The sequence below is a fragment of the Misgurnus anguillicaudatus genome, chromosome 5 (assembly GCF_027580225.2).
Source record: "Misgurnus anguillicaudatus chromosome 5, ASM2758022v2, whole genome shotgun sequence".
NCBI lineage: Eukaryota > Metazoa > Chordata > Actinopteri > Cypriniformes > Cobitidae > Misgurnus > Misgurnus anguillicaudatus.
The window spans coordinates 40,021,177-40,047,822 of NC_073341.2; the positions used below are offsets into that span (position 1 = coordinate 40,021,177).

General features: G+C 35.5%; 1 protein-coding gene across 1 annotated transcript; it reads left to right on the forward strand.

Moving 5' to 3' along the window:
* The first annotated feature begins 264 nt into the window (after nucleotides 1-264).
* Nucleotides 265-25,845, forward strand: LOC129414485 (scavenger receptor cysteine-rich type 1 protein M160). Its single transcript, XM_073867395.1, has 17 exons — nucleotides 265-280; nucleotides 890-1,237; nucleotides 1,381-1,497; nucleotides 3,055-3,249; nucleotides 5,474-5,758; nucleotides 5,875-6,204; nucleotides 6,614-6,793; nucleotides 7,089-7,403; nucleotides 8,992-9,303; nucleotides 9,653-9,952; nucleotides 19,099-19,374; nucleotides 21,653-21,937; nucleotides 22,051-22,164; nucleotides 22,375-22,464; nucleotides 22,772-22,840; nucleotides 22,924-23,076; nucleotides 23,206-25,845. The coding sequence occupies exons 1-17, from the start codon at nucleotides 265-267 to the stop codon at nucleotides 23,397-23,399; spliced, it is 3,579 nt and encodes a 1,192-aa protein (XP_073723496.1). The 3' UTR covers nucleotides 23,400-25,845.
* The last annotated feature ends 801 nt before the right edge of the window (nucleotides 25,846-26,646 follow it).

The following is a 26,646-nucleotide window of genomic DNA, read 5'->3' on the forward strand; positions in this document are numbered from 1 at the left end:
AATTGGAGATATGTAGCCTACTTATTTCTATGACTATAGTGTTTAAAGAAAACATTAAAGATTAATGATTAAAGGTGCAGTGTGTAGCTTTCAGCTGTATCTAGTGGTAAGGTTGCGAACTGCAACTAAATGCTTAGTCCACTGCCCCCCCTTCAAAACACATATAAAACTAAAGTAGCTGTCACAGGACAAACATGTCATCGTCTGAGACAACAGTGATGCGCTCTATAGAGCAATTTGTACATTTAGGGCTGAAGGAGAAACATGCCGGTGCAAAATGGTGACTTCCATGTAAGGGGACCCATGGTGTATTGAAAGGTAATAAAAACTTAACGGTTCATTATATAAGGTCTTTATACACCACTAAATACATAGTTATGTACATTAAATTGCATTTCTGTCATTAGATCCTCCTAAAATGTACACATTGCACCTTTAATGATCTTTAATTGTCCTGTGGAAATTTGTAAAATGATTTATTTTCTGTTTTGATGAATGAGCAGCATCCTGATACAAAACAAACGGTTTAAAGCACAAGCTCTGGACGTCCATCCCTCACAGCCTCATTTTGGAATCAAGATGGCGGTGGACTGAATAAGGTGCATTGGGGGGGGGAACCACTGTTTTAAACCAATGTAATACAACTAAGGTATCATAAGGTATACTTGTGTATAGTGCCAATTGAAATCAATCGGATTCAAACCTCTCTGGACTTGAACTTGATTCAGACTCAACTTACTCTGGTCTTGGTCCTGACGTCAACTCAAATGAGCTGGTCTCTAATAAAACACTGATAGGTCCAACATATGCAATATATGACATTTGGGTTTATGGTGTACCTCTTGATTTTTATTTAATGTTCTCTTCCCAACACTGTATTTGCGTGCAGGTCAGGATCGGGTGGTTTTACGGGGGTCCAACAGCCCGTGTAAGGGTCGACTGGAGGTGTATCGCACGCAGGAGAAGAAGCAGAAGCAGGAGGAGAAGTGGGGTTTGGTTTGCCCTTATGGGTGGAATGACATAAACGGAGAGGTGGTGTGTAAATCATTGGAGTGCGGTGAACTCCTGAAAACTGATAAAGAAATGTCCCTTTACAAAGATCCATCTCTACCCAAACAATTCTTTATGGATCAGGTAAAATGCTCACCAAATGAGAAGAATCTGAAGAGCTGCTCTTACGTCGGAGGAACCACAATAGACTGTAAAGAAAACGGTTTTGTTGCAGTTGAATGCTCTGGTAAGTACAATACGGCAAAAGGATTAGAGATGAACAAATGTGTGTTTGTTTTTTAGTTTGTGTGTTCATGCTTATCTTCTAATATTGAATCTGTCATTTATTATTTAATTATGCATCATGTGAATCAATGTTTTTCAACGTAGGAAATGTTAAACTGAGTTTGAATATGAATGGCCAGACAGATAAATGTGCTGGTGTGGTCCAGTTCACAACACAAAACGGTGTTGTTATAGGAGTCTGTAACTCACAGTGGGATAAGTGTGTGTGTGTGTGTGTGTGTGTGTGTGTGTGTGTGTGTGTGTCTGCTAGGGGATGTGTGTGTGTGTGTGTGTGTGTGTGTGTGTCTGCTAGGGGATGTGTGTATGTGTGTGTGTGTGTGTGTGTGTGTGTGTGTGTGTGTGTGTGTGTGTGTGTGTGTCTGCTAGGGGATGTGTGTATATGTGTGTGTGTGTGTGTGTGCATGTATGTGCATGTGTAGCTTAGAAAAAAAAATTGTTTAAAGCATGATATTTATTTTATGTTTAAATGTATAGTGTTGAAGTTAGAAGACCATTAGCAATGTTAAACAAAGTAAAAAGTCATAAAGGCAGGCATTAGGTCAAATCAAGAGGTTTGTCAGAAGAAGTTTTTTGACATGTAAATATATAATTATACTACTTGTTGATATTAATAAAAAAATATGTCACATTGCCTGTAAAAGCTCACTTTTTTTGTAATTGTGTTTTCGGCATAAAATCTTCCTATATAATGTAAAGAACATTCAGTGAAAATATAACCTTTACTATTCATGTCAAAGACTGAAATCAATGTGAAATAAAAAGCTTAGTGATGCTTCAAATCTCTGACTTTTACACCTTTGAGACTTTAACCTGGATTTCCCAGACAGCTTCACAAAATTTGGACACTTAAAATGTCTGAATCGTATTTCATCAGATAAGAAAATATTAAAACCATGTGTCATCTTAACTCTTCTTCACATTTCTAGACCTCTTAATTTTCAACTTTTAAGTATGTAATGAAATGAAATAATTCAGTATTCAGATACGTTTGGTGAGGAGTTTATTTAGCAATGCTTCCTGTGTAGAAACTAAATCATATTTTGAAAACAATTATTATATAAACCAAATAAATCATTCTTTGATCTTTTCTTATGCATATACTTATTATGAATTTATTGTTTTTTTTAACCCTGGTCAGATAAGGCTAAAGCAGACAAGATATGTCAGGAACTTAATTGTGGACAACATAGTTATATTCCCAAACCTGGAATATTTGAAGCCACAAAACCCACAAAAAATGTATTGTTAAACTGTGATGGGAAGGAAAAATTGCAGTTTCAATGGCAGTGTATGGAATTGACAGAAAACTGCAAGGAAAATGTCAGCGTCATCTGTACCGGTAAGTGTGCACTAATATATGCTCTCTAATCAACTTAAAAGAGATAGTTCAACCCAACTTCTGTCATCATTTACTCACCCTCAAGTTGTTATAAACCTGTATGAATGTCTTTGTTTTGCTAAACACAACTGAAGATATTTAAAAAAACAATCTGGGGCACCATTCACTTCTATAGTTTTATTATTTCCTACTGTAGAAGTCAGCGGTAGCCCAGATCTGCTTGGTTACAAACACTCTTTAAAATATCTTCATTTGTGTTCGACAGAAATTTATATACATTAAGAATAACTTTGAGGGTGAGTATGATGAATTTTTATTTTTGGATAAACAATTCCTTTAAATTGCTTTAAATGTTAATTTGACTACTGTTTAGTTTCATCAAAGTAAAATGTTTATAGAGAAACATTTATACACCACAGATCACAGGAGGTTTCGTCTGAAGGGCGGCAGTAATCTTTGCTCTGGATCGGTAGAAGAACTCATAGAGAAAAAATGGGTTCAGAAAACACCCAACAATATTAACCTTGACACCATATGTGCTCAGTTGAATTGTGGCAGCAGAAAAAATATTACAGATGTTATGAAAACCAACGGCACCCACCTGACATGTTCGGGTAAGTCTCTTTTGACTGACAAATTCAATACAGTACAATAGTGGCAATTGAAAGCTTCCCTCTTTATTCAAATATTTTATTAAAGATGCATTACAAATTTTGTATGCATGCCGCATTGGTGTGTTTGGAGTATAAACAAAGCTGAGCAAAGTTTATAAGACTTATCCCAGGACAAAATATTACCACAAAAGAGGATCTACAAATATAACAGATACAACTGAACTCAATATAAGCATTATTACACTTGAGGTTTTATCCAATGCATTTTTTCGTATATTTGTATAAGACACGGATTCTCTAATAAGCAGCAAAAAATATGTTGGGTCAAAAAGAGACAAACTCAGCCATTAGGTTAATTTAACCCAGAAAATGAGCCAACAATGGGTTAAATTAAACCAGCATAGGTTAAATTAAACCAGTCGGCTGGGTTTGTTACTTTTTGACTATTTTTTTTTTAAATAGTTTTGTCCAATAAATACTTTTAATAATTTAGTGTTTTGTCCATTTTGCACCATTCACCTCATATTTTAATAGTTTAATTTTACACTGAGGGGCATTCAAAGCAAATATTGCAGTTATTCCCCCATGGACAGCACTTTCAGTTACGACTACTGTGTATCAGTAAAATAATTTTTTAAATCAGTAATTAGTACACCGTCTGACGAAATGGTCAAAAATGGTCCCAGGGGCGGTACCAGTGTTAGAATGGGGGCGGGGGGTCCTGGACATCCTATAAGCATTGATCCCCTATAAAGCACACAAATATAAATATGGGGAGGCCCCCTGGTTTTTATTCAGATTTAAATATTACATGAATTTAACATTTGTGTGATTGTGGCACAAAACGATACTGCCCATTATTTTTCACAATTTCACAATAAACTAATAAAAAATTGATTTATGTCTGAATTTAATGTAAATTCTCAAGTGTTTTCTGGAGAAATAGACAGATTGTTAGATTTAGATTTAAGATAGGGTTAGGGGCTTTTAAAAAAATATTCTAAAAACTTTAATTTCTACGGGGCCCCTAAGGGGACATGGAGCAAAAATGAAATAAAGTTTAGTTATGTGTGCGCATGTGAAACTACCGTGTTTAGTTTTGTGTGCCCACGTGAAACTACCGTGTTTAGTTTTGTGTGCTCACGTGAAACTACCGTGTTTAGTTTTGTGTGCTCACGTGAAACTACCGTGTTTAGTTTTGTGTGCTCACGTGAAACTTTCGCGTGCGCACATGAAACTATCGCATGCGCAGGTGAAATCTTTGCTTTCATATGCGTGGCCAATAGTTTCACGTGTGCACGCGAAACCAAACTTAAAAAAATTCTGCACATGAAGGTTTCACGTGAGCACACGAAACTAAACTTTTGTTTTTTTACTCCAATGTCACTTTAGGGGCTCGGTAAATTTCACCCTATAACCATACGGCTAAAAAATAAATTCTCTGGCCAAAAATATGTCTTGAAATATATACTAAATACATTTAGCAGAAACTAAAGCTTAATAAAATATATTTTATAAATTGACAATATAATTTAGTTTTAGCCTTCATATATCTCAACATATATTTCAAAATATATTTCAGGGTAACAAATACATTTCTAATTTTACATCCCATACGGCAACAGATATATTTGGTAACACTTGGTTCATTAGTTAACATTAGTTAATGTATTAACTAACATAAACAAACCATGAGCAATACATTTGTTACAGTATTTATTAATCTTTGTTAATGTTAGTTAATAGAAATAAAGCTTTTAATTGTTTGTTTATGTTAGTTCACAGTGCATTAACTAACATTAACAAGGTTTAATAAAGTATTAGTAATTGTTAAAATTAACATTAACAAAGATTAATAAATGCTGTATAAGTGCAGTTAATTAACCTTATTGTAAAGTGTTACCATATATTTTTTTCCTTTTTACAGTTGAAAATATACTTTTAACCTTTTCAAACCTTTTATGTTTACAGGTTTGTAACATAAACAAAGTTTTTTCTTGTAAAACAATACTTTAAAATATATTTCAAAATATAAAAAAATTGAAATATATGTAAAAGGGGACACCCATAAACTGTGACATAATATGAACACCAGGCTGCAGTACCCTTTCAAGCACACCTTTGCATTTAAACAATCTATATTAGTACCAAATGTATATCTGTACCTAAATGATAGTAGTGACAGCACTTTATCCTGACAGTGTAACATTTTCTGTGTTTACAGGTAATGTCAGTCTCAGCAAACTGACGGGGTGTTTTGGGTCTGTTTATGTCAATGTTAATGGCGCTGAACATGGAGTTTGCTTTAATGACTTTAAGTCTGATAAACTGGGCACGGTGGTCTGTCGAGAGCTTGGCTGTGGTGAGTTGAAGGATGTGAAACCGGGCAAATGGATTACAAATGGTTGGCTGAGTAACATTGAGTGTCAAGGTGATGAAGAATCATTGTGGCATTGCCTGGCCATACGCAAGAAGATTGCATGTTTTGGTACTACAGTTATATGTTCAGGTACATTACATTATATAGGTTATGCATTTTAATTCATCTGTAGATAGCATGACCCAAGATTTTAAATGGTACAGTCTATGGTTTTCTATTGAAATCTAATCATCTTTTGATCTCAGCTAGTATGAAAGTGCGCCTGAGCGACGGTTGGGGTCGTTGTTCTGGACGTGTGCAGGTGAATCTGGAGGGTTCGTGGAGATACTTTAACACCAATGACTGGACTGACAAGAATTCGGATGTGGTGTGTAACCATCTTGGATGTGGCGACTTGTTTAAGACGACTCAAAATCAAGATCTTTTCATTGAAGTGAATCCGCAGTTGATGATGGAAGATTGGGAGGTCAAGTGTCCAAGCTCTTCAAAGAAGTTTCACGAATGTTTCGAGAAAAGAACAAAAGAACAAAAACAAATACAAATAAAATTTGACACAAAACAAATAATTTGCCAAAGTAAGTCACGAATTACTAACGATATATATATAATATAACCATACGTTTGCATTGTTATGAACTAATAATGAACAATACTTATACAGCATTTCTTAGTTCATGGTCATTTCAGCATTTTCGAGTGCATTTAGAAGTAAACTAACATGAACATTTCTATTGGCATTAACTAACAGTGTTACAAATATACCATACAATATATATGACAACATAGCGTAACATTGTAATAATACTAAGTTGTGTATCATTTCACCAACGTTTTTAACATATAACCATTTGGTTTACATAATCTTAAGGTTCACTTGCTTTGCTTTTACTGTTGTTTATCAAGTCATTACAAATCTATGTCTATATGTACGAGGGCTATCCTGGTGGTAAATGGTGCTCACAATATCTTCATCTTCCTTCTCAGAGGAAAAATTTAGGTTCATTAAAGGTGATCAGCCCTGCCAGGGAGAAATTGGCATCGAGAGATTTGGTGAGGAAGACTCATCAGATTCTAAATCACTAAACAACATGACGGTGTGTAGTGAAATGAATTGTGGAGATCTGCAGTTGTCCGGCACAAACGCAACACACGTCAACTGTTCAGGTATGTCAACCAAAAACTTTTTGTTATGAACGCTGGGTTGAATCAAAAAGGAATCTGATCCAATGGGTTAAATTACCCAGAATTTTTTTTTACCCGACATTGGGTTAAAACAACCCAGAGATTACAACCCAATGGGTTGGGTTTGTCCCTTTTAAACCCAATACTGCATTGAAAGTCATTACCCAACATTTTAAATGAGTAAATGTTATGAATAAAAAACATAAAATTAATGCATAAAAGTTCTTTACAAAAGCACTTCGCAATCTAATTCAATTGGCTCTTTATGTGGCTGTAGGATCCGTGAATGTGAGCCTTTCAGAGGGATGCTGGGGAGATGTGAAGGTTGAAATGATGGTTGTGCAGAATAAATGTAGAGATGATGGTTGTGGAGGGATTTGCAAAAAAACCTGGAGAACAGAAGAGTCTAAAATGCTCTGTAAGGACCTGGGCTGTGGAGATCCCATTAACAATTTCCAGTTAAAGACACAAAATCCTCTACAAGTGAAGCACTATAGTGTGTACTGTCCAAAACAGGTGAACAATCTGAAAATGTGCAAGTTTACTCCCAACAAAGCCATCTGCAAGGAACCAGCATCTGTGGTATGCTCAGGTAATGTAAAAACTTAAACTATATTAAGTTTTATATGTCAAATTTCTCACATGAAAAGTACTGTAGTTTGAAACAGTATGTATAGTAAAGTGTATTAATCGCTATTATGCCACGGGTCTGTTGAATGCTGTATTCTGATTGGCTGAGAAATGTTCCGTGGGTATGCATTATTTTCAGATAACCGCACACCTAACTTGTCAAATGTTTTAGGCACCAGAGCAATGTTTGTGGTAACCGTGGTATAAGAGGAATAATTGACTCCTGTCCTTTGAATTATTTGAAAATAATGCACACCCGCAGTGTAATGGCACTCCGCTTCGCTCGTGCCGCATTGCACCTTGGGTGTGCATTATTTTCTTATAATTCAATGGCCCGTATACTTAAGAAATAATTGATGATGGACCATTGAATTATACTAAAATAATGCACACCCAAGGTGCAATGCGGCACAATGCAAAGCGGAGTGCTGTTACACCACGAGTGTGCATTATTTTCAAATCATTTAAAGGACCGGAGTCAATTATTCCTCTTATACCAAGGTTACCACAAACATTGCTCTGGTGCCTATTTTTAAAAAAATGTAAAAGTTAGGTGTGCGGTTATCAGAAATTAATGCATACCCATGGGAAAAATTGACGACGGGCCATTGAATTATATGAAAATAATGCACACCCAAGGTGCAATGCGGCACGATGCAAAGCGGAGTGCTGTTACACCGTGAGTGTGCATAATTTTCAAATAATTCAAAGGACTGGAGTCAATTATTCCTCTTATAGCACGGCTACCACAAACATTGCTCTGGTGCCTATTTTTAAAACATTTTAAAAGCTAGGTGTGTGGTTATCGAAAAATAATCCATACCCATACCCATGGAACATTTCTCAACCAATCAGAATACAGCATTTTACAGACCTGTGGTATAATATACATTAAAGTATACTTCAGTAATAATTGAGTCAACTTCAAAATAAGGCAACCTATCACAAGCACTCTTTAGTGTCATCTAGAGGTGAGAATGCGAATTGCAGCCAACACCTCAGTCCACCGCTTGCCCCTCCCTTCCAAAACGTCTAGTCGTGGGTGCTGGGTAGGCTTATAAAGCAGTTTATTTTGTTCCTTCAACCCGAAATGGTTTTATTATTGTCACCAACCTCCTCCTCCCCTAGACTCTCCACAGGAGGTTCGTAACAATGCCACGCATTTCTTTTCCGTGTCAGTTTCACGTACTGGTTACTCAAATATTTTCCAATTTTTAAACAACTGTTGCTTCAGTTTGGGGTTAGATTTGCTAATCAAAAACGTTTTTGCTATAACACGACTTGTAAATAAGAGACAGACAAACAGAAAATTGCTGAAACTAAATAAACATTTGTTATGCATAACATTTATTATATTGCATTTCTGTCATAAAATTACACGCTGCACTTTTAAAACCACATGTTCATTGTATAATATGAATATATATTTTAATTAAAACAGAACATTTACATACAGTTATAAACACACAACATTGTGCAGTTGTACACATTTCACTACTGTAGTATTTCTGAATGATTTTATAATCGAACTGTTGTTGGATTTTTTGCAGGCAGTGTTAAAAGCAGACTTTTTTCCCCACTGAAGATTCCGAGAGACAAATGTGCTGGAAACGTGCAACTATATTATGCTGGGATATGGAGACCTGTCTGTAAGGACAGTCTTAATCAAAACCTTCAAAATATAATCTGCAAGGAACTATCCTGCGGAGAGGGCAAATCTGTTGATACAGCTCGGTTTGAAGAGGGTAAAACCAAAGGACTGACAGGAATTAAGTGTTTAACTGGCGCCAAATCGCTTTTCGAATGTAAACATGATGACGTATCAACAAAAGATTGCAGCGCTGGCTATCTCAAATGTTCTGGTATGTATGAAGCATTGTTGGACGCTGGATGCTGGTTTTCATGTATATGTGACCCCGTCTGTGAAATCCAAGCTTAAGTCTCATAATCTAATGATGAGATTTGGAGTATCAAAGTTTGATTGATTTCAGTCATTGGCATGATCTTACTCAGTCAATATTAATATCATCAATGTTATATCTTCTTTACATTATAAGATGATTTTATGTAGAAACAGAATATCACAAACTGGATTTACATTACATGGTCACATATAGCTTCACTTTAATTACACTAAAATCTAAAATACTTTGACCCTTGGTCCTGTGTGTGCATACAAAACTTGTAATGTTTTTGTTTCTCATGTACCAGAATGGACAAGACTGCTTCTCTATAAGAACGACGGTCCGTGTAGCGGTCCTGTATATGCTGTGAGCGAACATCCAACTCCACATCATGTCAACATCCAGAACTGGACCGAAGACGATGGGCAGTTGATGTGCGAGTATCTACAGTGTGGAAACTACATATCACATAATCAAACCACAGTCTTTCCCACATCAGAATGGTGGAATAAGACCTATAATTGCACAGGAAATAAGAAGAATATCTGGGATTGCGAGAGTGACAGTCAGTCTTTCCACCCCAAGCAGCTGAACATCACATGTGACGGTAGGAAATTTCAATGAAACTAAAGTATATTTTCTTGACTTGTTGATAAGAGTTTATTTCAGCATCATTTAAGTAGAAGTGACCCAGTATGTGAAAACTCAGCTAAAGTTATTTATTGTTGTGATTTACCATTTTCTCACTGTAAAAAAAAACATGCAGCATTTTTGTCAAATCAACCTACTTTAGAAAATTAAGTCAAATGATTTCAACTTAATTTTATAAGTTGTGTCAACTTTTCACAACCCCAAACTTAAAATAGTAGATTGAATTGTTGTTTTAACTTCATGCTGCATTTTATTACTGTGTGTGAAGAACATTGAGTGAAATATGTGACCCGTGCAGGCAGTGCCGGGTTAACCCTTTGTGAGGCCCTGGGCTAACGCTGGTTTGAGGCCCCCCAATATACACTGAAAATAATAAAGGCTGGATTTACAAAAAAATATAGTGCCCCATTGCTTAATTTTTTTAGTAAAACTTACTGAAAAAAGGGGATGCAAAAACGATGCACTGTCTATATTTTTTAGTAAATCTAGTGTTTTTTTACATGTGCAACATTAAATGGCTAAAATTATTTAAATAAATTAAACAATATTAACAAATAATTTTACAATCAGAAATAGCACAGAAAATAACATTTATTTAATAAAAATTACAACAAAATGTGCTTCTTTCTGCTCTTCTTTAAAGAGAATTCCTCAATTAAATAATTAAAATCAAGTTGACGCAAAAGTAGGCTGAAATTATTTAAATAAATTAAACAATATTATCAAGTAATAATTTTACAATCAGAACAGCACAGAAAATAACATTTATTAAATGCAACTCACAACTAAAAGTGCTTCTGTCTGCTCTTCTTTAAATATAATTCCTCAATTAAATTATTAAAATCAAGTTGACACAAAAGTAGGCTAAAATTATTTAAACAAATTAAACAATATTATCAAGTAATAATTTTACAATCAGAACAGCACAGAAAATAACATTTATTAAGCAACTAAAAGTGCTTTTTTCTGCTCTTCTTTAAAGAGAATTCCTCGACTAAATCATCAAAATCAAGTTGACGCAAAATGTCATACTCACTTGACATAAATGTATGTAATTAAATTATGTAATTAAATTAAACAATAGTATCAAGTTATAATCTATACAAATCAGAAAATAACATTTATTAAATACAACTCACCAAAAGAGCTTCTTTCTGCTCTTTTTCAAAGAGAATTCCTTAATTAAATCATTAAAATCAAGTTGATGCAAAATGTTTTACTCACTTGACAACCTCAGTTTATCCCAATTTCGTTTATCCCAATGAAAATCTCCCGAAGCATTTGACACAAGGATGGTGATGAGAAAGATTCTTATAATGCAATTTACACATTGGGAAAAGCACACTGGAGCAGTAAACTGAAACGGTAAACGAACTTGGCTCGCTGTTTTTGAAGGCAGCTCGACCTTAGGTCGGGTTCGAGCCCCAAGTTTAAGTGAAGGTGGAGATGAGGAGGAGAGATGCCAGAAGAATTTCGGCCGGGCGCGGACGCACAGAGACTCGCGTTTACGATATGATTTTAATGATGATTGACACTGTTAAGGTTTCTTTCAAACCTACGTTAAAAGTGTACCCGTTAAAATATTATTACTGCAGTTAAAGAGTTTATTTTGATCATGGTGTCACGATCGCTGGATAATTCTGAAATTACTTTTCAGTCATTTATGTTACCAGGTTGAACGTCTTCACGTATACATGATTTGCGAGGTACATTTGCAAATGATTCATAAATAATACCTCTGTGTTTTAAAAGTACTGTATACTCAAACTCTAAAGACAGCAATGTGATTGCCGATGCGCTGAGAGAGCGAGAGAGCGAGAGACCGCGGTCTTTACAAGAGTGGAAATGATCGATGTTATTTGAAGTCGGCTCTTAAAGGACAAAATATCCCATAAGCTATTACGTAGCTATTATACACATTTTTTCAGAACATTCTTGCGACCTAGTGGTTGCCTCTGCTCTAGGTAGCGCTTACGCATAATTACGTCAATCAAAATGTTTTTAAAAATTCAAAATAGAAGATTGTCTCGGGGGCCCCCTAGTGTTCGAGGCCCTGGGCTGCAGCCCATGTTGCCCATTAGGATAACGCGGCCTTGCGTGCAGGCAAAATTAGTTCTTTATATTTTTACATTCTCTATAATTATACCACGGGTCTGTTGAATGCTGCATTCTGATTGGTTGAGAAATGTTCTATGGGTGTTGATTATTTTTCTGTAAACCGCACACCTAACTTGTTAAATGTCTTAAAAATAGGCACCAGAGCAATATTTGTGGTAACCGTGGTATAAGAGGAATAGTTGACTCTGGTCCTTTGAATGCGTCGTGCCGCATTACCACCTTGGTGTGCATTATTTTCTTATAATTCAATTATTCTTTACATAAACTTCAAAACGATGTATGATTTGTTGGAATATGGCAAATATGACAGAGCTACACGTGTTTGAAGTTGATAGTAAGCAAAGTTAATTTTGAGTCAAAAACAATATCTATAGGAAAAATATTTGTTCAACAAATATGTACGAGCAAATCACTCTGCCCAAGTAGCAGTGCTTTGCTTTCTGAGAATATAGTTCCCAGTATGTATACTGTTAAAAGGTTGCTGTGTCTCATATCACCTTGTTATTTGTACACAGTGTGACTATACAAATCACAACACATAAATAGGAAAATGTTAAAACGTTATTTTGTCGCTTATTGGGAGCAGTATGCTAGCTGGAGCCATTCACTTCCAGTCTTTGTGCTAAGCTAAGCTAGCGGGGGCTGCGTCAGACAGAGTTACAGCACGCACAGAGATGAGAAAGGTATGTATTGACTTATCTAACTCTGGGGGATACGATGAATAAGCTAAATTCCCAAAATCTGGGCGTGTTCCTTTAAGGACGATACACCTCTCAGAAAACATACAGCTAAAGATCATTTAAGATGTTTAATGACTATTTAGAGCATTGGGATGACTAGATGAGGTACTCATTTTTATGAAAACCTCATTTTCGACCAAAATCGACGATTATACTTTTTTGCCTCTTGCACAAAATTATACTGTGCGCATTCACACTCATTTTGCCTGCACGGGTCACAAATAATCTTGATATCTTGACTGAGTAAGATCATGTCAAAGATTGAAATACTGAACTATAGATTATGCAACCCATGTATCACGAAATTACGTACCTATAGTCACACAATTTTGTGAGTGTTTTCTGTGACACTGACACATTTTTCCGGCTTTTTTGCGTGAACATGTCACATATTTCTGTTTACGTGTCAATAGTCCCTTTCACTACAGTCTTTACTGGTAATTTACTGGTAAATTGCAGTTAACAGGTCATGTGTGAACAGAACTTTTCCGGTAAATCACAGCTCCCAATGTACCAGTAAGACAGGTTGTAAGATTATCAGTAATTTACCGGTAAGCGCTACGTGTGAACGAAAAAGTATAGAATTACCGGCATTTAGAATGGACGATGTCAGACCGTGCTGACAGATCGGGCCAATCAGAAAGTTTTTTATACAGGTGATGCGTTTACCCCCGCACTGTTTTCAGACGTTTCCACACACATGCTGCTTAAAAGTCTTCACCACATTTCTTCACCAAAGTTGTTTAAAACAGCTTACCATCTATTTGCCAAATTGCCTAACGCAATGTTGTTTGGTCACAAGCAAAAGACCGTTTGCCACAGATGTGAAAACAAATACAGACCGTGGATATTAAGTTATAACCTGCCATTGTTTACAAATACGTCACAGATCTCGCCATCCGTGTGCCACAGGTAACGAGTTTAACGCTATTTTGATACTGATGTGTGAATGATGTCTTACTGGTAAAAAGTCGGAACGTCACTGCATGTGTGAACAGCACATTTTTGTATTTACTGGTAAATACATTCTGGTAAATTCATGGTCATTCTGGTAAATTCATAAACGTGTCAGAGTTTTACGGAAAACACTCACAAAGTTACGTGACTATAGGTACATTATTTCGTGATACAGGGTTGAATTATGAGACTATAGCCTGGATTTCACCGACAGGGTCATATTTACCTGTTCTCACTGCATATTTTTCACCAATATATATTTTTTTCATTACTTGCGCGTTCAGAGTCAGAGCCCCCGTAATACGAAAATATATCTATTATATATCTATATCTAAAATATAAAATATATATAAGCATTTTTATTAACATTGCATTAGAAGAAAAACTTTGTATGTTACAAACCTGTAAACATAACATAACTGCTCAACAGCAAAAATAGCTATACTTAATTTTATATATACTTTATACAGTTTATTAAAACTTTTATATTTTGGCCAAGAAAAATATATATTTTTGCCGTATATGTTGTGAACTTTGAAATGTATTTGTTGCCCTTGAAATTTGCTACATTTGGAATATATGGTGGTTAAAATGAAATATATTTACAAATCAAATATATATTAAATTAAGCTTTACTTTCTACAAAATGTATTAGCATATATTTACTTTTTTTTTCGATTGCTAAACGACAGTGGGCACAACTGAAGTCACATGTGCAAAACTCTTACTACAGTCTGCACAGCAGCAGTTCATGTGGACCAAACTCTAGTTGGTTTTTCATTGCTTGAACACAGTTTTCAAAACTCTACACACTTTATCCCATGACTTTAAACACAAAATGGTAAATGGACTGCATTTATATAGCGCTTTTAACAGACCTATGGCCATCCAAAGCTCTTTACAATTAGCCTCACATTCACCCATTCACGCGCACATTCATACACCGACGGCACTTGGTCCGGTGGAGCCGGGGATTGAACCACCAACCTTCCGGTTTGTAGACAACCTACATCAGGGGTCGGCAACAGGCGGCCCGCGGGCAAAAAGTGGCCCGCCAGCAATATTTTCTGGCCCACCGGATTAATTTGAAGTCCGTTTTTTAAATTTGTTTTATTCAGACTTTTTTATTTTACAATAACAGTTTACAAAAATGGCCCCGTGTATCATTCCTTCATTCGTTTTTTCAAATCAAAACCAAAAAGAAAATAAAGAAAAACGACTTGTTTTTCTATTTTTTATTTCCTGAACTAAAATCAAACGACTCGTTTTCTGAATGTGCGCTCAGATCAAAAATAAAAAAATGAATGAAAACGGGTTCGGACAAATTTTAATTGAACACCTTAGCAGACATATACCAATGAAATAAATTTAAACAGATCAGGTACTAACAGATTACATTTTAATAAGGGTTTTAATAAAGGTTTGAATAGCAACCATGCTTCCCTGTAAGTCTCATTCGCTTTTTTCATTATTATTTATTTGCGTATAACACACTGACAAATAGCAAGAATGTCCTGAAAAAAATGCGTATAATAGCTATTTTAACGGGCCGCTTTTCCTCGTTCTCTTTCTCTACCAGCGCATCCGCGATCATAACTGTCATTAGAGTTTGAGCATACTTCTAAAACACAATCGATCAAATAATTCCAGAGGTATGACTTCATGAATCATTGGCAAATTTACCTCGTAAATCATGTCAATTCATCACGCGTGAAGACGTTAAACTCCGTAACATTGCAAATTACTGAAAAGTAATTGCTGGCTTTTAGAAACCACTACAAAATATGATAAAAATAAACTCTTTTACTGCAGTAATATTTTAACTAATACACTTTTAAAGTAGATTTGAAAGGAAAACTGTTGTGTTCTGCTACTTGAACTTGGGGCTCGAGCCCGACCTAAGGTTCGACCTGCCTTCGAGAACAGCAAGTCAAGTTCGTTTACCGTTAATTATTAAGACTAAATGGGCAGGTAAATTCGTTAAAAAAATGAAAGTAATCCGCCAAAATATGGTTTTACATGTCTATTAAAATAAAGCCATTATTATTTTTCCTACCGCATAGTTCTATGATCTTTACCTCCGTTTAAAACGTTATAAATTTGGCAAAGGAGGATGTTCAGCAATTTGAACAGCAACTCCGCAACCAACTATGGTTTCGGTTTATGATGGTGAGAAATTTGAGTGAGAGGCTTTGTCCTATTTAATTTATTATTTATATTTCATTATAAATACAATGAATACAATGTTAAAATAATATTTTTATTGGCACGAACACAATTTTTGTATAACATTTAAAATTATCTGTCTCTTTTCGTTAGAGACATTTTAATGTGAGATTCTGGAAACGTGACGTTAAGTTTTGCGGACCCGTCAGGTCGGGAAATAAAGCGGGTGAACACAAAGTGTATGAATGTATGAATAGAACCTTGTCGGAGCTGGACAAAAAACAGTCCAGCGGAGACCTCCTTAAACCTTAGGTGTGTATGTGTGTGTCCCGGATAAATATTAATAAAAAAAGGAATAGTTTAAAAGTCGGACTGTAAGAGTATTTCATGAGAGCATAAATGCCTGTAATATTACCACTTGATCTGTTTAAAATGATTTCATTGATATATTATGCCTATAAAGGAGTTAAATAAAAAAAATGTCTAATCCAGTAATTAATTTTTTTATCTGAGCACACAATCAGAAAACCCATGGTGGTTAATTTTTTCATTTTTGTTTTTAATTTGAAAAAAAAAAACGATTGAACAAATGATACACAGACCCATTACCATGTTTTTAGCAATTTTTAATGCCGTCTTTCGTCTTTTAAATGGGAAATAAAGACAATGTTTCTTGACAAAAGATCAGATAGTCTATACTAGGCTAATTCAAAATAAGACGTAAGTGTGCCAACAACAGTTGGCCCGCCATCTACTGGCTAAAAAAAATATTGGCCCGCGGCCAAAGTTACTTGCCGACCCCTGACCTACATGAACCACTGAGCCACTGCCGCCCCGCGGCACACAACACTGTTGATTTACAACACTTTGTTCAAATGCAAACACACTGCTGTCAAAACTGTCAACCACACATTAAAAACTGAATTGATTATAGCCTTGTTGTGCCTTTCAAACACTGCTGATTGCAATTTCATATAAATATAAATTCAAATAAATATTTCATATTTATACAACAGTTCTTTCTGGTTCTCGAATCTGATTGGCTAAGAGCTATACGATACTGTGCTGATAACAGCACTGTAACCGCTTCACCTTTCATATTATTCCGCCACCTAGTGAATGGAGGTCCTCTAAACAGGCTCATCTCTGAATGGAGAAACTGCACCCACACACGGACCTGGGCACACACACAAACGCGCTGTTTTGAATCACGCTCCGTGTGTCTCATTAGTTCACTAGCTCGTAAATCAGTCTGTGCATCCCCAATCGGAAGTTATTATTCCGTCAAAGATCAGCTCTCTTGGATGTTACGTTAAACTTAATGGGATTAATGTCTTGTCACGTCGTGTGGACACTTGGAAAGAGGAATATAAACACTCATTTTCTGGAGCTATATCTCTTATCAGAACGCGAAAACACCGTGGAACTGCAGGTAAGCCCCGCAGCTTTTAAATGTGGACATTAATAATTTTTTTATCGTGACGTGACTATTAAAACATGTTATGAGATTATCGCCCCTGATATATTTATAAGCAGCATGCAAAAACATATCTCTGACACTTATAAAAAACCGTTTTGTATAGTACTGACAAGAACAAAGTCTAATAATAACGAGTGCTCGTATCGCGTTAACAGTAAATGGGAACGCAATAGTTACATTATACAACTATAGTTTTATTCACTTTTACCTCACGCCAAAACAATAACACAAAAGACACTAAATATGATTAAAAAAACAAGTAATAGTTTGATCATGACACCAAATATTGCTGATTTGATCTCATTTTGACGATCATAAACAAACAAGGCCAACATGAGAGCCAGGCAATCCCTGTCAGAGATGTAGCCCAGAGAGGGCGGTGGTCAGCGGGGCGAGTGAACACTGATGTCCGCTCATGCTTTGGTTCTCATTCGTACCGAATCTCACTAAGCAAACGTTCAAACAGGCGCTATCTTTACTAATCGACTGCAGATTTAAATATAATACATATACATTCTCGACTGAACTAATCTTAAAACTACACTTTGTGACCAAGAAACGGTAATATAAAGTAAAGGGTTTTCCGTCCATTGAGATTCAAAGCAGCCGAAAGTGTTACCTGTCATTCTGGCCGCTCTCAAATCCGTGGCGGAAGAAGTAGTTCTCAAACAAAGAGGCTTTTAATATAACTCCATTGTTGTTTTCTAGTTTTCGTTTTTCAAATGTGTGCTGTTGAAGTGTTGTATAAAAGCAATATCGCTCTCGGAGTCGTGTGATATAGCTCTATATCATCACGGCTGTCATTGCCTCCGGTGATATAGAGCTATATCACACTCCTACTCGAGCGATATTGCTTAAATATATATATATATATATAATATTACCTTTCATGTACTTTTAGTTTCTACCTTTTTTTCTCATTACTGTAATTCTGTAAATTACTACAGACTGTTGAAGCAAACTGCTAATTTTAATTTACCTTAAAGAATTATGATGTTCTAAAAAAATAATAAATCATGTGATAAATCAATAAATAAATAATTATTTGAAGAAAACATTACTTTGTGTGACGTCACTGAAATTGTTGAAACTGTAAAGATAAAAAGTTAGTATTTTGTGTATTGGTGTTTGATGTTAGTGTTTTTCCTCTCAGTGTGTGGTGACAGTGTGTGTTATCTCAGTGAGGGTTGTGTTTAGTGTTTTGAGTCATTTCTGAAGAGTTGTGCTCACGTGACTTTTGGTAGTGCGGACTGTAGTTAGAGTTTTGCACATGTAGCTCCAGTTGTGCTCACTGTCGTTTAGCAATCGAAAAAAACTGTAAAACATATTTTTGGCCAGATAAATGTATTTTTTTGCTATGGGACATGAAGCCATAAACACTTTTTTTAATTTATATGAAAAGAAATGAAAGAATAGAAGAAATAGAAGTAAGTTCTAGTATTGCACACTGCAAACAATTTTTTTTTTTAGCTCATAGTCTTCATTCATATAATTCATTTCTTCTGGTACACAGCCAATACAATTCAAAATGAAATTAACAAAGTTGAATTGAAAGGCAGCCAATATAGGATTCTGAATATGATGTCCATCCTACAGTAGATGTCATTTACAGTAAAACTATCTGACTGTGCTCCATTTCAGCTAAACTTCTAAACCTCAGCCTCTCAAAGTCATGTACAGGTGAAGTGCGGATAAATAAGAAGCCTGTGTGCGCATCTGAATGGACTGAAAAAATGTCAGATGTCGTCTGTGACAAACTCCAGTGTGGTAGGGCAATCCGCCATTGGCAGAAACCGATCTCTACTGAATCTGAAGGCTGGCATTTCAGCTGCAGTGGAAATGAAACATTTCTGCAGCAGTGCAGCCACATACAAGGCAGGTGTGCCAACATCATCTATGTGGCCTGTAAAAGTGAAAGTGAGTACTACACACACACACACACACACACACACACACACACACACACACACACACACACACACACACACACACACACACACAGTGTAAATATATCAAACATAATGACTTATGTTACTGTAGCACAATACACATTCATATACCTCTGTGAACTGAGAGGAACTGACTTTATATAGGGGAGAACAGGGGTGAAAGTACCATTTATAAGAAAAACTTAATTGTAAAAGCTAATGTTATAGACAGAGATATATATTTGGCTGTGGTCAATAACTCCTAAGTGTGCTCTATCAATACCAGGTTGAATTTTGAAAAAAAAAACATAAAACGACTTCAGTATAATTTTCACTTTAAACATAAGTAGTGAATTGTTACTGTCGACCCCACCCGCAGGGACGAAAGTAACACAACAAAACAAGATTGATTTTTGTGTTACACGTGTTTTTATTAAATATACATGACTATGACCTTGTTAATATGTAACTGCAAACATATTTTGTCATTTATCTTTGTAAAAAATAATGTAATTACATTTTCATTTTAAATTTCAGTTTTATCAAATGTTTAAAAGCAACCAACAGTGAAAACTTAAATTGGTGAGAATACAAATTTTTTTCAATAGTTTGAACGCTATGTAAATTAAATTAAATCAAATTAGAATCATATACATTTTCAACATAATGCAACAGTAGCAGCGGGACAAAAGTAACAAGTGTTACTTTCCTCCAGACAGGATCTCATCACATTTAAACCCGATCTACTTTTATTTTGAAAAACTCTGAGAAGTCAAACTTCAGGATGTGTTAGAGCACTAAATAAATAACCTGTAGATTGATCAGTACTTTAACACATCAAACCAGAAACACAACGCATTATAAGAAAAAAATGACCTCTTTAGGAATACTTTGTTGAAAACACCTTTCTGAATCTACACTCGGAAAAGGGTGAGTAAACAACGTGATATTTGTCAGGTCTGTCAGGGGTTGTGTGCCTAAGATACTACCATAGTTTGGGATGCAAATGTTATCAGGGCTTGGAGAAAATCGTTTTGTTACTTTCGTCACGCGTTAATTTTGCCCCGGTTCTCCCCTACATCCTTGAAAAATCTTATTGTCTAAAAGTTCCTTAAAAGAGAAAAAAGGTTTTAAAAAACACTTACTTATTTTTTATTTATGTTTTGAATTATGTTGTGACTAAAAGCACCCAAAATAAATGAAAACTATATCATGAATTGTCTAGAATACAAAAAAATGTATTAAGAAGCTAAGCAGTTTCACATCTATTCTGGGCTCTTATTGGTTTACTTTTCTACATTATTCAATCATTCAATTCATTTTTAAATCAAATCAAAATGTTTGAAATGCAAGGAATAATATGTTGTCACAATTTTTAGTAATTTTAAACATTTAAAGTCACAATGAAACAGAAGTAGCGATTGTCTTCTTTTCCGTATTGTGACATATATTCCAGTGAAACGGCTTCTGAAATGAGAAAATGAATGTAGGGCGTAGGACTCGATTTCATCCAACAAGAACTGATTGGATCGTTAAAAGCTGTGTTGCTAATTGCTAATCGCCATGATCAATCTTTTCCTGGACAGAAACAAGTCTCCGATAGCCATTAATCGTTACAGGAAGTAAAGAGAATTCATTTCGAGGAAGGGAGGAGGTTAACATTAATAAGCGCACAATTTTAAATTGCATTTTTTAATTTCAATTACATGGGGACTTTTAAAGGTGCAGTGTGTAATTTTTAGAAGGATCTCTTGATAGAAATGCAAAATAATATACAAAACTATATTATCAGGGGTGTATAAAGACCTTTCATAATAAACCGTTAAGTGTTTTTTACCTTAGAATGAGATGGTTTTTTTTTACATACACAGAGGGTCCCCTTACGTGGAAGTCGCCATTTTGTGCCGTCATGTTTTTTACAGAAGCCCTTAATGGACAAACCTTTATCACGAAGTTGTCTCTGACGATTAAATATTTTTCTGGTGGTGGCTACCATTACTTTTCTTTGCGTTTCAAAAGCAAGGGATGAGCAGTGGATGTGGCCGTTGGTTGCAATTTGCAATGTAAGGTCTTTATACACCACTGATACAGTAATATAGTTACGTATATAATTTGCATTTTGGTCAAGAGATCCTCTTAAAAGTTACACAGTGCGCCTTTAAGGACACTTTCAGATTAAAAGATTTTTAAGATCATGATAAACATTTCAGCCAAGTGTCTTAAACTTTTGTATTGTTTTGACACAAATTTTCTGTTTTACCACACAGAGGGTGTTAGGTTTAGTACCACAAAGAAATGTGGGGGGTTTCTTGGGATCAACTATCAAGATCAATGGGAATATGTCTGTGGAGACCTGAAGAAACCTGTTGATAATGTTGAGGTTTGCAAAGAACTCGACTGTCAGAAAAATCTGGCACCGCTGATTGAAAGAGAAAAGATGGACAGTAAGAAACATGTGACAATCCAATGTCCTGACAAATACCAGCACCTTTCTCAGTGCCTTACCCACCTCCAAGAAGATAACTGCAAACCTGTTGAGATCAAATGTGAAGGTAAATACTCCAACCAGAAGTGCATCAATTTATTTCACACTATTTGCTTTGCTTTTCTGTTCAGATTAAATAAGGAAACGTTCATGCTTTTATTTTTACCTTTAAAACTGCAGGTTTCGAGGAAAGTACACCAGTAAACATCGGTCTTGTAGTTGGTCTATTGCTGGGCTTTTTGGGACTGCTGGTTTTGATCGGTATTACTCAGAGGAAACGGCTGCTCTCGGCCTGTACGTACAATCTGCACCTCACAGAAAGACTTTGTGCTGATTATTTATTATATACTGCAATTATTGAGTGCTTTTAAATGATCATGTTACGCTGTTGGGGGCAGTGTTTCCCAATCCTTGTCTAGAACATCTAAAACCATTTTCCATAATTTCTAATGGACATAAATACCAAACTAAGAAATGAAATACAAAAGCATCGTTTTCTCTTAGTTTTTTCAGTAAGACGTTACAGAAGTAAGGATGTCAAAAATATGAACTTCAATGGACACGAGATGAATAACACGGAAACAGTGGACGAAGGTTTGGGATTACAATATTATTTTATTTCCACATGCTAATGCTTTTCCTAATGATTTATAGATTATAAATACACAACATTTGCATATTGATTTTGCAAATGACATCCATCAGCAATAGACAACATATAAGTCACACGTATCTTCTAAACTGAAATGAAGATCACATTTTCAATTCCATTTACGCATATGGTAGACACTTTAACTTAAAATGATTTACTGTGTATTACAAGACATACGTTTTTCATCAGTATCTGTATGTAGGTTCAAACCCATGATCTTTTGTGTTGTTATGGCAATGCTCTTTTCAGATTCAACCGAGAGAAAGTTTGATCAGGATGATTATCAGGATGTGGACATTGCCATAACCAACACAGAAAGTGAGATCTGTCAGTCATATCTGTCTATCTATCTGTCTATCTATCTATCTATGCATCTATACATCCATCCATTCATTTACCAGGAGAGCATGATGTAGATGACAAAAGTGCAAGATCTTCTGGTACAGAATATGATGACATTGAGGAACAAGCCAATGATGCCTCTTATCCCCAAACACCCGCTGATGAAGACCAAACCCTCCCACTGCTTCCTAGTAGACCTGAAAACTTGCATGGTACAGCACTTAAGTTCACACCTCATTGTGTGTGTGTGTGTGTGTGTGCGCGCGTGCGTGCGTGCGTGTGTGTGTTGTGTGTTTGGTTTGTGCATTTGTAAGGATGTCTGTGCTCTTCGTTCTCACCAGATGAGGTCACCTATGAAGTAGAGAAAGAGATACAGGAGGACTATGATGACGTCATGTCTGAAGAAGCACTAGCCAATGAGAATGCAGAGATCTCCATGAAAGATGCGCCGGCACAAGCAGATGTGATCATGGATGAAGGAGGAAATGCAAATACAAATGAGGTGGAGGTAGAGGTTCATAGTCAACCAGAGTAAAAATGAAACAATGTGACAGTCGGTAATTAACAAAGTTACAAAGTTTTAAAAAAAATATTAAAAAGAAGCATGTTCTTAGTTTTTATTTGATTTGAGAAAATCTGTAAAATAGTGTGTAGGAGAGAAAAATACTTTTTTACACCATATTTTACACAAAGTACATATAAATTATATTTAAAGGTCATCTAATAATTTTTCAAGATGTAATATTAGTCTCAGGTGTCTCCAGAATGTGCCTGTGAAGTTTTAAATACCCTAGAGATCATTTATTATACCATGTTGAAAAGGCCTATTTTGGGGTGTGCATGAAAAAGTGCAGTTTGTGTGTGTGTGTGTGTGTGTGTGTGTGTGTCTAAATGCAAATGAGCTGCTACTTTCTTCAACATTCTCTTTCATCTATACCAAAAACATACACAGTTTTAATAAGAAAATCACCTTCATTATGTAAGGAATAATTGATGAGCAGCTGTTGAATTATTGAAAAATGGGTGTGCATTATTTTTCAATAATTCAACAGCCCGAGTCAATTCTTCCACTTATAATGCGGTTACCACACCTCAAGACAACGATCATATGATATATTTAAAGGGATTTGTCCGGTTTTTGTACTTAAATCGCTATCATGAGTAGGACTATTTCTTCTGCATCTCATACGGCTCTTTTGCTTGTTCCAAAATGTCATTTTAAAGCTGGCAATGGAGGCTTGAGCCGTTAATAGCATTTTAATGCAGTTTTTTAGAAAGAGAGCGAGAGCGACAGAGACACAGAGAGAGAAAGAAAAAAGAGAGTGAGCGAGAGATAGAGAGCGAGCGAGAGAGAGAGGGCGAGTGAGAGAGATATTGTGTGAACAAGGCTACCTCTGTGCATCTCTAAACAGCGCTGTTATTGCCTCATCTGTCATGTTGTTTTTGTTAGTTCGTTATTACAGTTAACTATGTGAAGTGATATGGAACTGTAATGCGGTCAAGAGAGCTGCCTGGAACTACATTCGCTGTGCGTTTCCCAGAAAATAATTGCACACCTAAGAACGTTCATCAGCCAATCAGTTTCAAGCATTCAACAGACCCGTAGTATAATCATGATTATATTCTCATTGGTTGAGAAATGTTCCATGGGTGTTGATTATTTTTCTGTAAACCGCACACCTAACTTGTCAAATGTCTTAAAGAGCAATTTCATTGCTAAAAACAACATTATTTTGTCTATTTGGTATAATACAATGTGTTAACGTGGTTTATGGTTAAAAAACACATTATTTTTCACATACCGTACAGATTTCAAGAAGTAAACTGTTGCCAATCCGTTTGTTGTAGTCTAAGAAAAGAGATTTACGTTGCAGACGATAACTCGCGGCATCGTTTACTTTGGGGTTTTGTACCTTTTGCATATCATTAACATGAACTAATACAAACTTACACACCAAAGGAAATGTAAAATTGTGAATCGGATAGTTGTTGCTTTTTAGAGTAATGTTTGTGGTAACTGGGGTATAAGTGTAATAATTGACTCTGTTCCTTTGAATTATTTTAAAAAATAATGCACACCCGTGGTGTAAGGCACCCTGCTTCACGTCGTGCCGCATTACCACACTCTTAGAAAGGATCAGCTAATTTTTTACTTATCTTTTTGAGTTAAGCTATGTGTCATTTTGTGTTGATTTTGTGTTAAAATAAAACACACATTGTGTTAAAAGTAACACAAAATGTGTTGTTTCAATAATAACACAGGTATGTGGATTCTAGGACAATGCATTTAGTGTGTTGTGTTATTTTTAACACATTTGTTCTAAGAGTGCACCTTGGGTGTGCATTATTTTCTTATAATTCAATTGCCCATCGTCAATCATTCCTTACTAAAAGTGCAGTAATGAATTATGTAAAGAAAGAAGATTTAAAATAAAATGATGACCTAACTGTGGTCTTTAGATGGTTGTGTTCGCAAAGTGACATCAATTTGCTCAGAAAACGCTAACAGCTCGTCCCATGAGTTTGTTGATGTTTAATGGGGATTAAAGAAAAAGAAGCGGGCAGATTTGTATCATTTCAGGTTGTTTGTGTACACACAATTATGCTCAAACAACATATCAAAATGATTTTCTTATATTAGGTGACCTTTAAAGAATGGTAGTTTTTAATGAGTACATTTAATCTGTTGTCTGTCATTTACAAAACTCAACATGTCCTCCACCCTGCGTGCTTGTTTATTGAATATTTTGATTATTTTGCTATTATTATTTAGGCTACTACCAGTAAAACAAAAATGTCCATTTAATGCATTTACCATGTTAAAATCCAAACAAAACATTGGTGCTTTTTTGTTTTTAAAGGATTTTTTTCCCCCAAAATTTCTACTTTACTAAAATGATTGTAATGTAAACCGAATTTTTTCTTGAGAAACTTTGTGTTTTGCTTTGTGAATTTCATTGCTTGCTTTGGAGGTTGAAACAAACTGCTTAAAAATATTTAGTATTTTAACATTTATTTGACATTAAAGGTTTTTGTACTTTTGTCTGATTCTGTTATCGTTGTTTTTAAATGTACTTCGTGTTTCTCCGAGGTAATGTCAGAAGAACTTGTGTGTTTTGGAGACCCCGCTCTGGTGTTGTGTGTTAAACTGTATCAGTCTGTAACATTATAGTTTGATACACAGCACAAGAGTTTGCTCTCTGTATTTCATCAAGAGTGTGTGTTTAATGTAAATACAACTAATTACATCTGAGTATTTGTGTTACTCCAAACACAGGCCCACATTTACTGTACTCACGTACACACGCAAACATGAACCAACAGCTGCGTTGTACTATAACTAGGAGTGTTGATGTTACGTTGGTTACGTCTCTTTGAAGCCATTGAAGTTCAGATGCCATCCTTTACCCGGTGGGACTCATTTGTAAGTGGTATGTGTAAACCAAACATGTTTTTCTGAAGATCTGATGAATCTCTAAATAGGACAGAGAACATGCCTGAAGTTCAGAGAGGTTTATCAAGGATTTATTTAATATTCTTTCAGAAGAGCTTTTTAAAGATAAGGTAAACCTTAAAAATGTGTAAATCCAAAAATGAGTCTGTAAACTTGTAGCATTGTCACTAAATACATTTGATCTAAAGGTGTAAATGGATTTCTCTATATCAGCCTTTAAATCATTTTAAAGCTTCTCATGACATTCAGTGGTCTATAAACCTAATGATGCCACATAAACAACCTTCATGCATAATATCCTGGATGCGTGACACTCGTAAAATGCTAT

What these genes read in the sequence shown, in the direction of transcription:
- LOC129414485 (XM_073867395.1), top strand. An exon ending in TACTACAGTTATATGTTCAG is followed by an intron (nt 5,759 to 5,874) that starts GTACATTACATT and finishes TTTTGATCTCAG; the next exon opens with CTAGTATGAAAGTGCGCCTG. An exon ending in TGTTGAGATCAAATGTGAAG is followed by an intron (nt 21,938 to 22,050) that starts GTAAATACTCCA and finishes TTAAAACTGCAG; the next exon opens with GTTTCGAGGAAAGTACACCA.